This window comes from Phallusia mammillata, chromosome 1 (assembly GCF_965637545.1).
Source record: "Phallusia mammillata chromosome 1, kaPhaMamm4.hap1.1, whole genome shotgun sequence".
NCBI lineage: Eukaryota > Metazoa > Chordata > Ascidiacea > Phlebobranchia > Ascidiidae > Phallusia > Phallusia mammillata.
Window position 1 is genome coordinate 7252909 of NC_137252.1, and position 12327 is coordinate 7265235.

Consider the following 12327-nt stretch of genomic DNA (forward strand, 5'->3'; position numbering starts at 1 on the left):
TTTGCTTCAGTTATATTTTTATAAAATCTTCACGTTCAAACAAGTCACAAATTAAATAAGGTAGATTGTATTTTCCTCCTAATGTTTCAAAATTCAAACCTTAGACCTCAGTACACCTACTTTTCGGTCATCCATTCCAAACATACGGTAAGTGATTTGCTGTTTTCCCGATTACGCGAATTTTGGAAATGGTTAAGTTGTTTGCAATAACTTTATTGCTTTACAGGCGTCTTGTATTTGTTTCGAAGCAAGGATAAATTCCATTGCATCATGACGTTGTATCGACCTTTCACTTGTCAGGATATGCTGAGGTTTAATCGGGTAAATCTCGACCCATTGACGGAAACTTATGCAATTGGTTTTTACCTTCAATATCTTGCAAAATGGCCGGAATATTTTATGGTAGCTGAAGCGCCAACCGGCGAAATGATGGGATATATAATGGGAAAGGTAAAAATATAGCATGTTAGCCAACTTGTTTGATTGTTAATTTTTTTTTAGACAAGGTTTTTTTGCGAAAACTAATTGTTACTGTAAACTAAATTGTACTGTCACCATTAATTGTTTTTAAACAATATTATCTGTATTTTGTCTGTATGAAATACTTCCTATGTGTTACAATAATTATTGTTAATTGGTTTTATAGGCAGTTTTGTTCTTGTGAGATGTGAGCTCCCAGCACACCACATAACACTGTGTAGCTATTTTTTAATTCCGTGTAGCTGCAATGCATTTAGCCATTATCCACCAATTGTGACATATTTTTTGTGCTCCAAACCATTCCAACATTGCAGCTATTTCCTGCTTGGTGATTGTTTAAGTGCGTTTGTTGCTAATTTCTTTCACGAAGCGAAATAAACTCAACTCAACAGCAGTTGTACGTTACCAGCTGCAATGTTATTTGAACTGATGTTTCTGACCTTTTTTTGGTTTATTCAACTATTTTTGTTCATCATAGAAGCCTTTTTGATCTAACATACATACTTTCGCAAAGGTCGAAGGGCGTACATCAGAAAACTGGCATGGACATGTAACAGCTTTATCTGTGTCTGGAGAATACAGGAGATTACATCTTGCTGCATCCCTTATGTCTAAATTGGAAGAAGTGTCTGAGAAAAAGCGAGCAATATTTGTTGATTTGTATGTGAGAAAATCCAATCAAGTTGCTTTCAAAATGTACAAAAAGTTGGGATACGTCATTTATAGGTATGATTTGCTTTTTGTGTTTATTTGCTTTTGGAGTACTGAATGTCGCCTTAAAATTAAACTTGAAACAATGTCATCTTTTTCCACTTATTTTTTCAAGGAATCCTAATGTAATGATGTATTTACTAAATCACAGGATATGATTAAAACATTTGTGGTTGTAAAAACAGCTGAGGAAGCCACTATAATCAAAGATTTTGCATTTGCCTTAAAAACCATGTTGTTAAAAGCTTGGTATATATGATTTCACCATATTACAAAACTTAACTTTTAAACTTTTTTCCTGTGTTGGGTATTTAAATATTCTTACGCTTGAATTTGTTTTGTGAAACAAATTGTATTTACAAAGCTCCACTTGTTTGCAGAAAAAAGTGTTGGATTCAAATTAATTAAAATATAGTAGAAACAAATCTGGTAAATGCATAACCAATTTGCAAGCTTTTTTATGCAATCAAGTGGATTATGCGATTAATCAACTTTGCCTGTATATTCAATCTTTAACTGTGTTGTGTGTCTTGGCGGAAAAAAATGTACTTAACTTATGAACTTTTCTCCATCTAGGACTGTTCTGGATTATTACTCATCTGCAAATGAGGATTCAAATGAAGATGCTTATGATATGAGAAAAGCAACAGTGTGGGATATCAATAAAACATCCACTATACCTGAAAAAGCAGTCATAACACCAGATGAAATTGCACCATAACAAAACTAGGGTGGCTTGTGTTCAAACTGGTCACCCTATTTTGTTCTTACTAATATACTGTGTCTATATACACTGTCAGTTTACTTAAACTAAATCAATTTTGCAACGTATTTCACAAAACCTGTTGAACTCATCCAAGAAGAAACAGCAAATTTGATCAAAAGGAGCAAGGATGTGTTTGGAAATATTGCACTTTTGTTTGGATATTTGCTGCTATGTTTTGTTTCTGCAGAATTTAAATTGATCTATAAAGTGAAGTGGTTTTTGGTGGATGTTGAAAATCCATGTTTAATTTTGAGACTGTGTCTTTTACAAACAAATGTATGTTTGTCACGAAAAAATTACCTTTTTCTTGTCTAGGGTTCCTGTTGGACTTGTTTCAATTGTATGAAAAAAGGCAGACCTCATATTTTTTAGTTTTTTAGCAGATCTTATTCGAGCAGAGTCCCTATCAGAGCTTTTTGTTTCTTTCCATGGTTGCTGCCCGAGTCAAAAAGGGCTTAAACGATATCTTTACAATTGATTTATTCAATGAAAATCCGTGGTATCTGGTAAGAGATTTATAAATCAGATCGATGATGCGTGAGTTACATGGAATCCAAATACGCTAACATAATACGTAAATTATTGTAGGTAACAAAAACTATCATATAGTGATAGTGTGGTATGAAAACCACAGGACACAGCGAAAAAATGATCTACTCCATAATAGGCAATATGCACAAGCTGACTATAATACAACTAGTCGTGTATTATTCAAACCGTGCGATTCACGAAATTTTCTTAAAATATAACGCACAATCAATATATTGGCTAGGTTAAAGAAACGCAATTTATTTCAGGCACTGCCACTAAATCTGTTACTTTCTTGGACTACAAAAATGGAAAACACGCCATCTAGGCCTGCTCTGAAATAAGCATTTGAATTTAAAATATAAAGGTTAATCGCCTATTTGAGGACAGATTGCATATTCATGTCGGGATTATTGGAATGTATTGCGTTTACCCAAAGTTTTTTTATTTTTGCTAGTCATAGTTTACGTGTTTTGAAGTACCTAGTCAGCTTCGACCTGGTAGTGGTAAATACGCTTAAACAATACCAAACTGAAGGGCATACCAGTAAAGCTGCAGTAGCTACTCGGCAAAAGAGTATCGGTTATCAAAATTACGGTACTGCAGTAAAATTAAAGCGTCCGCGTGGTGCCGGTCGAGTACAAGTGTTTCAAGGTGGAACTCCTTAAGCGGCGCAAGCATATCTTTCCTCCAAGCGCTAGCCTTTGTGCTGGCAAAAAAGGTTCGTTCAAATACAGATTTGATATTAGGCGACGAAAACATGGTTTCGTAACAAGAAGTGTTACGAATCGTGGCTATTTAAGAATGAAATTCAGCGTCTTTCAAACTTTCTTCGCTTCGAACCAAATGGTTTAGATTTGGACAAAAGTAGCAAAACTTATTCTGTTTACAACAATGTCGCGAAAACATGTTTCCGTGTTTGTTTTCGCACCAAAATTATAACAATATTTTACAAAAACTTACCTCTTCGCTCAATAAAACGCATATTTTAACGATGTTTCTTGCCGGTTTATTTTGCATTGTTTGCAAACAATTAGGCTGCAAAACAGTCTTATTACGTCTAGAAGGCCTGTAAAAGTAGGTCTATAACTCTATATCTTCCCAGCCGCAGAAAATCTATTCAGATCAGTGGTTCCCAACTGGGGAGGCATTCCCCCCCCTAGGGAGGAATTTTATCATTTCAGGGATATTTGTAAAAATGTTACAGAATATTTGTAAAGGATTCTAAAATGGACATCCCTAATTATAAGGTCTAATTCAAATTGCTATAATTTTTTATGTTATATTTGTTTTTCGTCTTATGGGGAGGAATGAATAGTTCGAAAATGGGCAAAGGGAGGAATGTGATAAAAAGGTTGGGAACCACTGATTCAGATCATTTTTTAGGCTAGCAAAAGAGTTTTAATCAAATCACGGCCGCATTGCATGCTTATGTACATTTTAACGGTCACAGGTCGTGCATTCCTGCATAACAGTTTATGTGAATCACACAGTAGCCTATATATTAGGTTCGTCATAATGCCCTTTATGTGAACAGAACGTTTTCATTGTTCCTATTTACCCGCTGACCTTGGTTCATCCGCAGAACAAAAATGTTGTTTGGTTTTGGATTATAATTAACAGATTTATGAGAGTTGAGAAGCTGGTGCGGTCGTCACCGAAAACAAAGTTGCAATCTTCATGCAAACAAGGTTTTCATCGTAAAATGTCCAACGTAGGTGAAATAAGGATAATTTAATTGCCTCGTTAAGGCAAAAAATACTATCGTAATTGCGTTTACGAGGGGAAAAGGTTTCATGACTTTCTCGTGATTGGCCGTTAAACGTTGTTTACTATGCTAAAGCATGCGAAACATAAGTTATAACAAGCAAAATGACCATCATTCTGTGACCTTTTTCAGAAATGTTTGACAAATTACTCAAGCAACTACTGTTATGATTCTATTTGTGGGTAAAAAAACTGCTAAAATAGACATGAAAGGTGGGTAATTCCAGGCTTTTTGCTATTTAATGCAGGTTGGGCGAGTTAAGGCATGACTTACTGCATAGCAAATAGCTACATGCCAAACACCACAAACGCAAGATTTTTACGAGTTGATTGCTCTATAATTACCTGCTGTAATGTCCGTTTCGCCGAACGTAGCTCAGTTCATCACAAAGTCGTTAAAATTGCGAGCTGATTAGATTTTCCACCCATTTTGCTTTGGCATCGCAGTGTTATTTTTGTCGTTAAATTGGTCGTAACGCTTCCAAAACCTCGTAAAAACCACGTAAAACTAGTGTATTGTTATACTTTCTAGGGGTTGTGGCAAAGTTCGTTGACATGTTGGAAATTTGGTCAAGGTTTAAATCAACTTAGGAATTGACGTTTATTTGTTTTAGTGTCACATGTTTCAATTAACTTTACTTGTTCAATCCTAAACCAATTGTTCTTTAAATTTTATTTGTCGAAAGTAGGCTAATTATTACAAACTATACCTAACATTTAGCATCATTGCATCATTTAGAACAGATCCTAGGTGTGCGAATGCTTCTGGTTAAAAACCACTCATCAAAATTTCATATGAACCAAAACCGCCTCTAAATATTTTTCTTATGGCGACAATTACTACAATTGATGTGTAAAACTCGTCTTTTATAAGCTTTTAAATTTACTATGTTTGCGAAATTAACATTTTCACAACTCATAAGTCCAGCTTTATGACGACAAAATCGTAATATGACGCATGGAACAACGTCACTAATGAATGAGTACACACAATCACTGACAAACATTAGTATCGACGTTTCACACTAAACCAGGGTCCTGATATTATTGTGCGACGATTAAAACATTGGTAAACTTGGCCGACGTATTCCGATTCGTTGGTACAGGTAAATGCAAACTGCCTTAAAGCCAAAGGTTATGTTTTAATAGAACTCAAATCAGTAACAACTGTGATTAACTCTAATTTTATGTTTATACCATTTGCCCAACGGACAATAAATGATTATCCAGAGTTGGCTTATAAATTGCTTGAAACAGCAGAAACTTTGTCGCAACGTTGTTTCTCATCATAACGCAACAAGCAGCGGTAAAGTTATTCTGGGTTGATTACAGCATTGTGGAATTTCATTATTACATTGAATTCATCAATTTGCGGACTAATTGATTGCCCCAGCATGGATATTAACAAGCTTACAAATAATGACTCGTATATTCCAAGATGCCAGTAACATCAAACCAACGATGGCTTGTCTGGACTTGAACAACTTTGTCAAACGCTAATTATATGACATGGGATAATGAAATTTCGAACATTTGCCAATTCAATCATCTGTCCTTCCGCAATGCACACAAACTTGTAGTCGCATCATTACAGCGTAATATACCGTTGCCTGGTGATAACTTTTCGCACTTTCCCACGGGAATCAGCGCCTATGTGACGTCATAATGAGCTTTGTTTTCCTGCATGATAATGAGGACTTTGCATCGTAATTGCTGAGCCTCGCAAAAGTTATTGAAATGTAACAAAAGTAAACAAAAAATTGAAACATATATTCTGTGTATAATGTGCATTCACAAGAAGGTTTCAACAAATTTAATCAGCCATAACAGCATTTAGGTTTGTTTGTCAAATTTCTGCCCAAAACAAATATCTTTTTATGGTTTGAAACGTGCACATCACATTTATTTACTTGTAAAATCAATAATGGAACAAAATTAGCCCTTCGGATTGTTACGTCACATTAAAAAACAATTCAGTATATGTCGTAACAGTCGTTAAGGGAATCCATTTTAAAATGAAACACATTTACAATGATACTGTATGTAACAAACAAAATGACCTGTATACTATTTGGAAACATGTCATTTCGATTTTATTTGTGGCTTTTTAGCGGGGTTGATTTAGTCGTGGACATTACGAATATTTTCGATGACATCCGTAAGCTATATGCGCTGTGTGCTATCAAAGCAAATATGTGGACAAATGTTGCCGTAAATAATATAAATCCCTAATCAAATTAGTGGGGCAACCGTATCGCGCGCCGTTGCTAGGTAACAGGGCTTTATTTTTCCCATGACTAGAGAGATGGCTTCGCGGAAGCTTCAGATGAAAATGCCGCTCTTCTTGAGACAACTCTAGAACACAACTTGATTTAATAACCTTGTTTCAATCAGCGATAAATCAACTTTTTCTCAATTCTTTTATCTGTTGAGATAAAAGTTGCCCAACCCATTGCTTGTCAATCCAGTTCTTTTCTATTTTTTGGGTTTAGCAAAAAAAAACAGTTTTTCAAATTTGTTTTGAGGCATTTTTGTAAATCAGTTAAAAAATCCCAAACAACCAATAAAATAAACATTGTTTTTTATTTTTTTGTTTTCAGAGACTTTGAGACAATACAAGCAAATGCGTTTTATTGCAGTAATCTTTGCATTAAGAAATGTCAGTTTCAAAAATAGTTTTGTTTCCAATGTTTTCAAGACGGTTTCATAATAATATTCCAGGTATTTATTTTGAAACTAAACAATAGCCTACATTTTTGTACCACACAACTCTCTCCTAAAATAGCATAGATCGTGTGCCTGGTTCTATTATGTATAATGTCATAGGTAATAGCATGATGATTAGCCAAAATGGTTAAAAACAAAGTATGTCGCTTTTTACGTTCAATCATGCGGGTATTTGTTAAATTCTTCTTAACAAATGCGAAAGTGTATAAAATGTTTAAAACATTTTTTGTAATTATGTCAACATTTCCGTTTAAAATATAAAAGAAACATGTATTAAAAAAACACCTTAGTTTTGTATTTTTGGAAATACCTTTTCTATTTCGACATTTCTAAAAAAATAAATAATAACAATCATTACTTTCGTTATTGACTGTCGAAAAAAATTTCCACCATCTTGTTTTGGAATCCAGCGATTGTCTCTCGGGCGAGTATAGAACCAGAATGAAAGGTTGCTTATGTCGTCACACAGGCCTAGTGATTTATGATTTGTGATCACACAATGAGCAAACAAAGACCCCATAAAACAGAGGGAATCCATATGAAGGGAGGCAAACGACAAAGTTGAGCAGAGAGAAAGCTAAACAATGAATTGCGAAGATTCCAGAAAGTTTTCAGCGTTCGTTGATACTAGAGGTGAAAATTGTTATTTTTGAACAAAACTGAAACTTTTAGGTGCATGCTTTTAGAGACTTTTAGATGCTATATGAGACGTTTGCATAGTGGATCTTAGTTGTTTCGTTTCAATTTAGTTTTTAGGCCTGATTATTGTTTTTTTCGTGCTTTTGGGGGTTATGAAATAATTTGAATTCTAATTGGGAAAAAAGTGAAAGAATTTTGAGTTTTGTTAATATTTATTTTACTGATACTAAGGTTTTTTGTGAAGTCTGGATCGATTTTAACTTGCAGTTTTTTCCAGTTTTTCAAAAAATGTTTTTAACCAAACGCGTCGCGATAAGAAACAAATTTGAAAAAAAAATCGCAAAATAAAACGCTACTCCAGCAATAAAATTTTACATTTTAAAACCACAGGAATATTGAATTCGATCGATACGTCATCAACACCGGACGCAATGACGTCGCCAGGGCACCTTGTGACATCAACGAGTGTACAAAAGGGGAAGAGGCGATCCAGAACTACATTTGATCCTTACCAGATTAGTGAGCTTGAAAAAGTTTTCAACACGACTCATTATCCAGACATCGGGACCAGAGATAAACTTGCCGCGAAAATCAACCTTCCTGAGGCGCGAATTCAAGTAAGTGGTCCGATAGCTGAAGACAAGGTTTCTTCGGCTCTGCCATCGCGCAATTTTGCACAAGTTGTGTTTTTAAGTGTATTAAAAAATACAAGTGTCGAATTACAACAAAGGCACACACTGTAAATCCATACCTGTCGTTGCTCACAGTGTCTGAGTCGTAAGCGGCCTAAATCATGCGGGCCAAACCCTAATGTGCAAGGTCTAACCGATATTCCGTAATAGACCCTTATGTTAAACTTACCCAAATGAATATTCGACATAAATATTGCCAAGTGTGAAGCCGGGTCGTAAACAATTCCGTTCTGTTTTTAAGTTTAGCCCAGTATACTAACGCCAAGCCCTGTGCTAATAATATAATGATTTTCGTTTTTGTCTGGATTCATGACAATCCTTTTTTTGTGCGTTTAAGTAGATTTAAAAAACTTTTCATTCAATTTTTGTTTTGCTTGTTTAAACAATGCTCGTTCCTGTACCCGTTTCTGCTGTTTATAGTCGTGTACACAATTAAAAAGACTGACGGATGATTTAACTCAAAGTAGTTGCTCCTAAATTACCTTTCAGCAGAAAAGAATACCCGCTGTCCCTTTCTTTACGTTTATTGGCTCCCATGTTTCGTGTTATTACATTAACTTTTAGCGTCTGCAAACATATGAGTTTGTACTGGACATTTAGGCGCCAAGCAAGTTCTCCGTCTTGTCGGCGCCGTCAAATCTACAAGCTTCTTAAGCGATGATGAGTTTTTGTATTAAGTTGGTTCTAATTTTTTTTTCTTGCTCAGATTTGGTTTCAAAATCGCCGCGCAAAATGGAGAAAGTCTGAAAAGTTGAGCAAGTTTGGAGGTTTACAGGATTTGACAGAAGTTGATGTGGTTCCCGCTCCCAAACCGGATTACATCATCAAATCAAAGGTTAGTATTAATTAAAACTTTTTCAAACACAAAGTAAAAAGTATTTGTTTACGCCCTTTGTATGCAATCGTTGCAGTTATTTTTTCAAATAATATTTAAGTCAAATAACTTTATTAAATTAAATGGGATTGCAAATAACTTTATTTGTTTCTTTATTAATTTTTATTTTTTTAATAATATAAAAGATTTCGTTTTGTGCTTGTAGGATGAAGACTTAATGTCTGCAACCACGCCACCACGTGTCCACCCCGCATCCATCGATGATGAGCGAACAATCTCGGTATGTGACGTCACAAACGATTCGACCCTCCCCTCCCCATCAAGTAGCACCGGAAGTTTGACCCCGTTTCACCCCATTACGTACTCGGGTTTTCCCCTTTTACCCACCGCTGCCATAACAGCGATGCTATCGATGGGACTCCCTCCAAATCTTCTGTCTCTGACGTCATTGAAACTCGCGGGGCTTCTTCCGCCAAATTTCAATTACATGACGAAACCGAAAACGTCACCAAACATGACGTCACCGACAATTCCGTTGAACTTTTTGTTTCCCGATGCAGAACAATCCAATCCTTTTTTCGGATACAATGGAGCAATGAGATAATATGTGACATCACTACGGAACATTGTTGTTCGTTTGTATTTGATTTAAAAAGCAATAAATTCGCTTTTTGGCCAACTTGTGCGCAGCAAATATTTTGAAAATAAGTTTTGTTATTTTGTGTGATGATTTTTCGCATAAACCTTTGACATAAGTTTCGTTACCGTACGTTTTCTCGTTTATTGTGATGTAATTGTGTCATTTATTGCGTTATAAGCAACATAAAAGCATTCTTGGCAAATATGGTACCTCAATTATAAATGGAGAAATGACAAAAGATAACGACAGCTACTTGAGGTATGTCGTTGATTTAAATTAAATTTTATGACGAAACTGGTCTATTTTTGCAGCGATACTTCATTGATCAAACGATCACCGGGAGACGGACGCGTTAGTTGTGCCAGATACGCACTAGTTGTCTCAAATGTCTTATTTTTTGTAAGTATTTAGCAGGCAAAAGTGCTAGAGCTAAAAATCGTTACATGAATTTTCCGGAAAAAAGTTCTTTGAACAAGTTTGTGCAGCCAACTGTTTAAATATTTAAATAAGACTTACTATGAACAGTCAACGTTATGCAGGCCTACCACAATACATTCTGTTTTCGAGAGACATGCCCTATTTTTTAATGAAAAAATTTTTTTCTGCCAATATTTTTCTTTTTTATTTAATCTACTTTTATTCAATCCCAAAATGTTTCTTTTTTACATTTGTTTAATTAATCTGTTCAATTGTAACAAAGCATAACAAAACAATTTAATGCACCACTAGTTTAATAACATCTTTGTGAACCCGTAACAAACTTTGTGTTGTATTTTTAAGTGTTCGTTGAAATCAATATTCACTATTTGGAAAAATTCGTCAAATATTTGTTGAAAAGTTGAAGCATAAATTTTTGACAACATGTCCTCTTTTGGTCATGAAAACATAATAGGCCTAACGTAATGAATACAACGAACACTAAGGAGCAAAATGATGAAAATTGCATTAGTATCGTTGACCGCACGAAACTCACTGAAATCCTTTGCTATTGTGAAGGTAACAAACTAACATTACAATATTGTTTTTAGACTTTGGGCATGCTATTGTTGTGTTTGGGAGTCTGGTTACGTTGGGTTCCAGCAAACGACAACTTTATTACACATACAACAACGTCATCAACGTACCACTACATTATGACGTCAACTCTGGTGATAATGGCCGCTGGGGGCGCCACAGTGCTACTATCAGTGATTGGGTGTGCGGGTGCAGTATCAAACAGTAAATATATGCTGGGAATGGTAAATTCAATTTGTTTGTTTTTTACCGGTTGTAAGAGTGGTAACATGTTTTTTGGTTTGCAGTTTTTTCTTTTCCTTGTTGTGCTTTTCGTTTTACTTATCTCAGTCTTTGGATTGGGAATATGGCTGGATGCAAAGGTATGAGATTTTTGTCCACCTTTTCTGTGTATTTGGTTTGTAAATGTTGCGTATTCAAATTTAGGTTGAAAAGGTACTAAATTTACATAAACATACTGCCAAGTGTACAGAAAGCTAAAACACTGTCGTATGTAAGAAATCTCCCACACACAATGGAACGTTAAAGAATCACTTGTATGTTTAGACTGTTTCATAAAAAAGGATACAAAGCATTTTTGTAAATTGCTAAAAAAAATTAATTAGAAATGTATATTTCACTGTTGAAAAACAGGCCTTATCAGTAAGTGTGCAGGAATGGTTACTTTGATAGAATATAGCCATTAATTTGTTTTCAATAAACTTAAAACGCAGGTAAAAGCAGATATGTCGCGCCAACTTAGCACCACCTTCATCTACTCGTACAATGGAGAAAATGCTACAGACCATGTTTCAAATTTCTGGAATCGTATCCAAAGTGACGTAGGAACTGTGACGTGGACATTAAGGAAAATTCAATCCTATGAAGTTGTCTGTTTTTTTTACAGCTAAAATGTTGTGGTATAGCAACTCCTGGTGGTCACCTTGACTACGAATCAGCTGAGCTTAAAAATTCTAACGATCATGTCGGTTTAAAGGGGGCAAAGTTCTGGCGAAATTTAAACGGTAAAGACATTGATTTCCTTTTTTTATTTGATATTTTTTAAGAATCCTGTCTTCAATTTAGTGACAGTTTGGCCCAGAAGCTGCTGCGTGAAAAGCTCGGACGGAAAATATGTTGACATTGATTCGTGTAAAACCAATAGAAATCTTAATCCAGCTCGGTTTAGTGACGTCAGTAAATCAGTGCAATATTCATTACGTCATGTTGTTTTTTTATTTTACTTTGCCTTTTTTCTTGCACAGGGTTGTAAAGACAAAGTACAAACATTTTTGTCCAAGAATTTGGTGCTTGTTACAGTTCTAGCGGCCATCCTTGCAGTGATTGAAGTAATATTTGGTGTATCATAGATTTTGCAACCCTTTCTAGTGCTTCTATTGTTTTTTAGGTAATTCACTTTGTCACGGTTCGCCAGTTGGAAGCCGCTCTTCAATTCGACGACAACGTTTCCATAGCAACAAAATTCTCCTTTGAAGTTTAAAATAATCATTTTTGTTGTAATTATGCTATATTTTATTAAACAATTTTT

The 12327-nt window shown here is 35.1% G+C and overlaps 3 protein-coding genes across 3 annotated transcripts; all 3 read left to right on the plus strand.

Moving 5' to 3' along the window:
• Positions 1-50: 50 nt before the first annotated feature.
• On the plus strand, positions 51-2269 carry LOC145223976 (N-alpha-acetyltransferase 20-like). Its single transcript, XM_080090394.1, has 4 exons — positions 51-147; positions 227-450; positions 995-1206; positions 1768-2269. The coding sequence occupies exons 2-4, from the start codon at positions 271-273 to the stop codon at positions 1910-1912; spliced, it is 537 nt and encodes a 178-aa protein (XP_079946520.1). The 5' UTR covers positions 51-147; positions 227-270; the 3' UTR covers positions 1913-2269.
• Positions 2270-7425: 5156 nt separating this feature from the next.
• LOC145203109 (uncharacterized) lies at positions 7426-9759 on the plus strand. Its single transcript, XM_080075833.1, has 4 exons — positions 7426-7612; positions 8009-8235; positions 9017-9145; positions 9351-9759. Exons 1-4 carry the CDS (start codon positions 7564-7566, stop codon positions 9747-9749), a joined length of 804 nt encoding a protein of 267 aa, XP_079931959.1. The 5' UTR covers positions 7426-7563; the 3' UTR covers positions 9750-9759.
• Positions 9760-10014: 255 nt separating this feature from the next.
• On the plus strand, positions 10015-12279 carry LOC145223979 (CD82 antigen-like). Its single transcript, XM_080090426.1, has 9 exons — positions 10015-10043; positions 10097-10184; positions 10814-11023; positions 11087-11161; positions 11513-11620; positions 11686-11803; positions 11865-11971; positions 12044-12127; positions 12187-12279. Exons 1-9 carry the CDS (start codon positions 10015-10017, stop codon positions 12277-12279), a joined length of 912 nt encoding a protein of 303 aa, XP_079946552.1.
• Positions 12280-12327: the final 48 nt, after the last annotated feature.

What these genes read in the sequence shown, in the direction of transcription:
- LOC145223976 (XM_080090394.1), top strand. Translation starts at nt 271, where the DNA reads ATGACGTTGTATCGACCTTTCACTTGTCAGGATATGCTGAGGTTTAAT. An exon ending in TGGGATATATAATGGGAAAG is followed by an intron (nt 451 to 994) that starts GTAAAAATATAG and finishes ACTTTCGCAAAG; the next exon opens with GTCGAAGGGCGTACATCAGA. An exon ending in TTGGGATACGTCATTTATAG is followed by an intron (nt 1,207 to 1,767) that starts GTATGATTTGCT and finishes TTCTCCATCTAG; the next exon opens with GACTGTTCTGGATTATTACT.
- LOC145203109 (XM_080075833.1), top strand. Translation starts at nt 7,564, where the DNA reads ATGAATTGCGAAGATTCCAGAAAGTTTTCAGCGTTCGTTGATACTAGA. An exon ending in AGCGTTCGTTGATACTAGAG is followed by an intron (nt 7,613 to 8,008) that starts GTGAAAATTGTT and finishes TTAAAACCACAG; the next exon opens with GAATATTGAATTCGATCGAT. An exon ending in ATTACATCATCAAATCAAAG is followed by an intron (nt 9,146 to 9,350) that starts GTTAGTATTAAT and finishes TTGTGCTTGTAG; the next exon opens with GATGAAGACTTAATGTCTGC.
- LOC145223979 (XM_080090426.1), top strand. Translation starts at nt 10,015, where the DNA reads ATGACAAAAGATAACGACAGCTACTTGAG. An exon ending in TCTCAAATGTCTTATTTTTT is followed by an intron (nt 10,185 to 10,813) that starts GTAAGTATTTAG and finishes TATTGTTTTTAG; the next exon opens with ACTTTGGGCATGCTATTGTT. An exon ending in GAATATGGCTGGATGCAAAG is followed by an intron (nt 11,162 to 11,512) that starts GTATGAGATTTT and finishes CTTAAAACGCAG; the next exon opens with GTAAAAGCAGATATGTCGCG.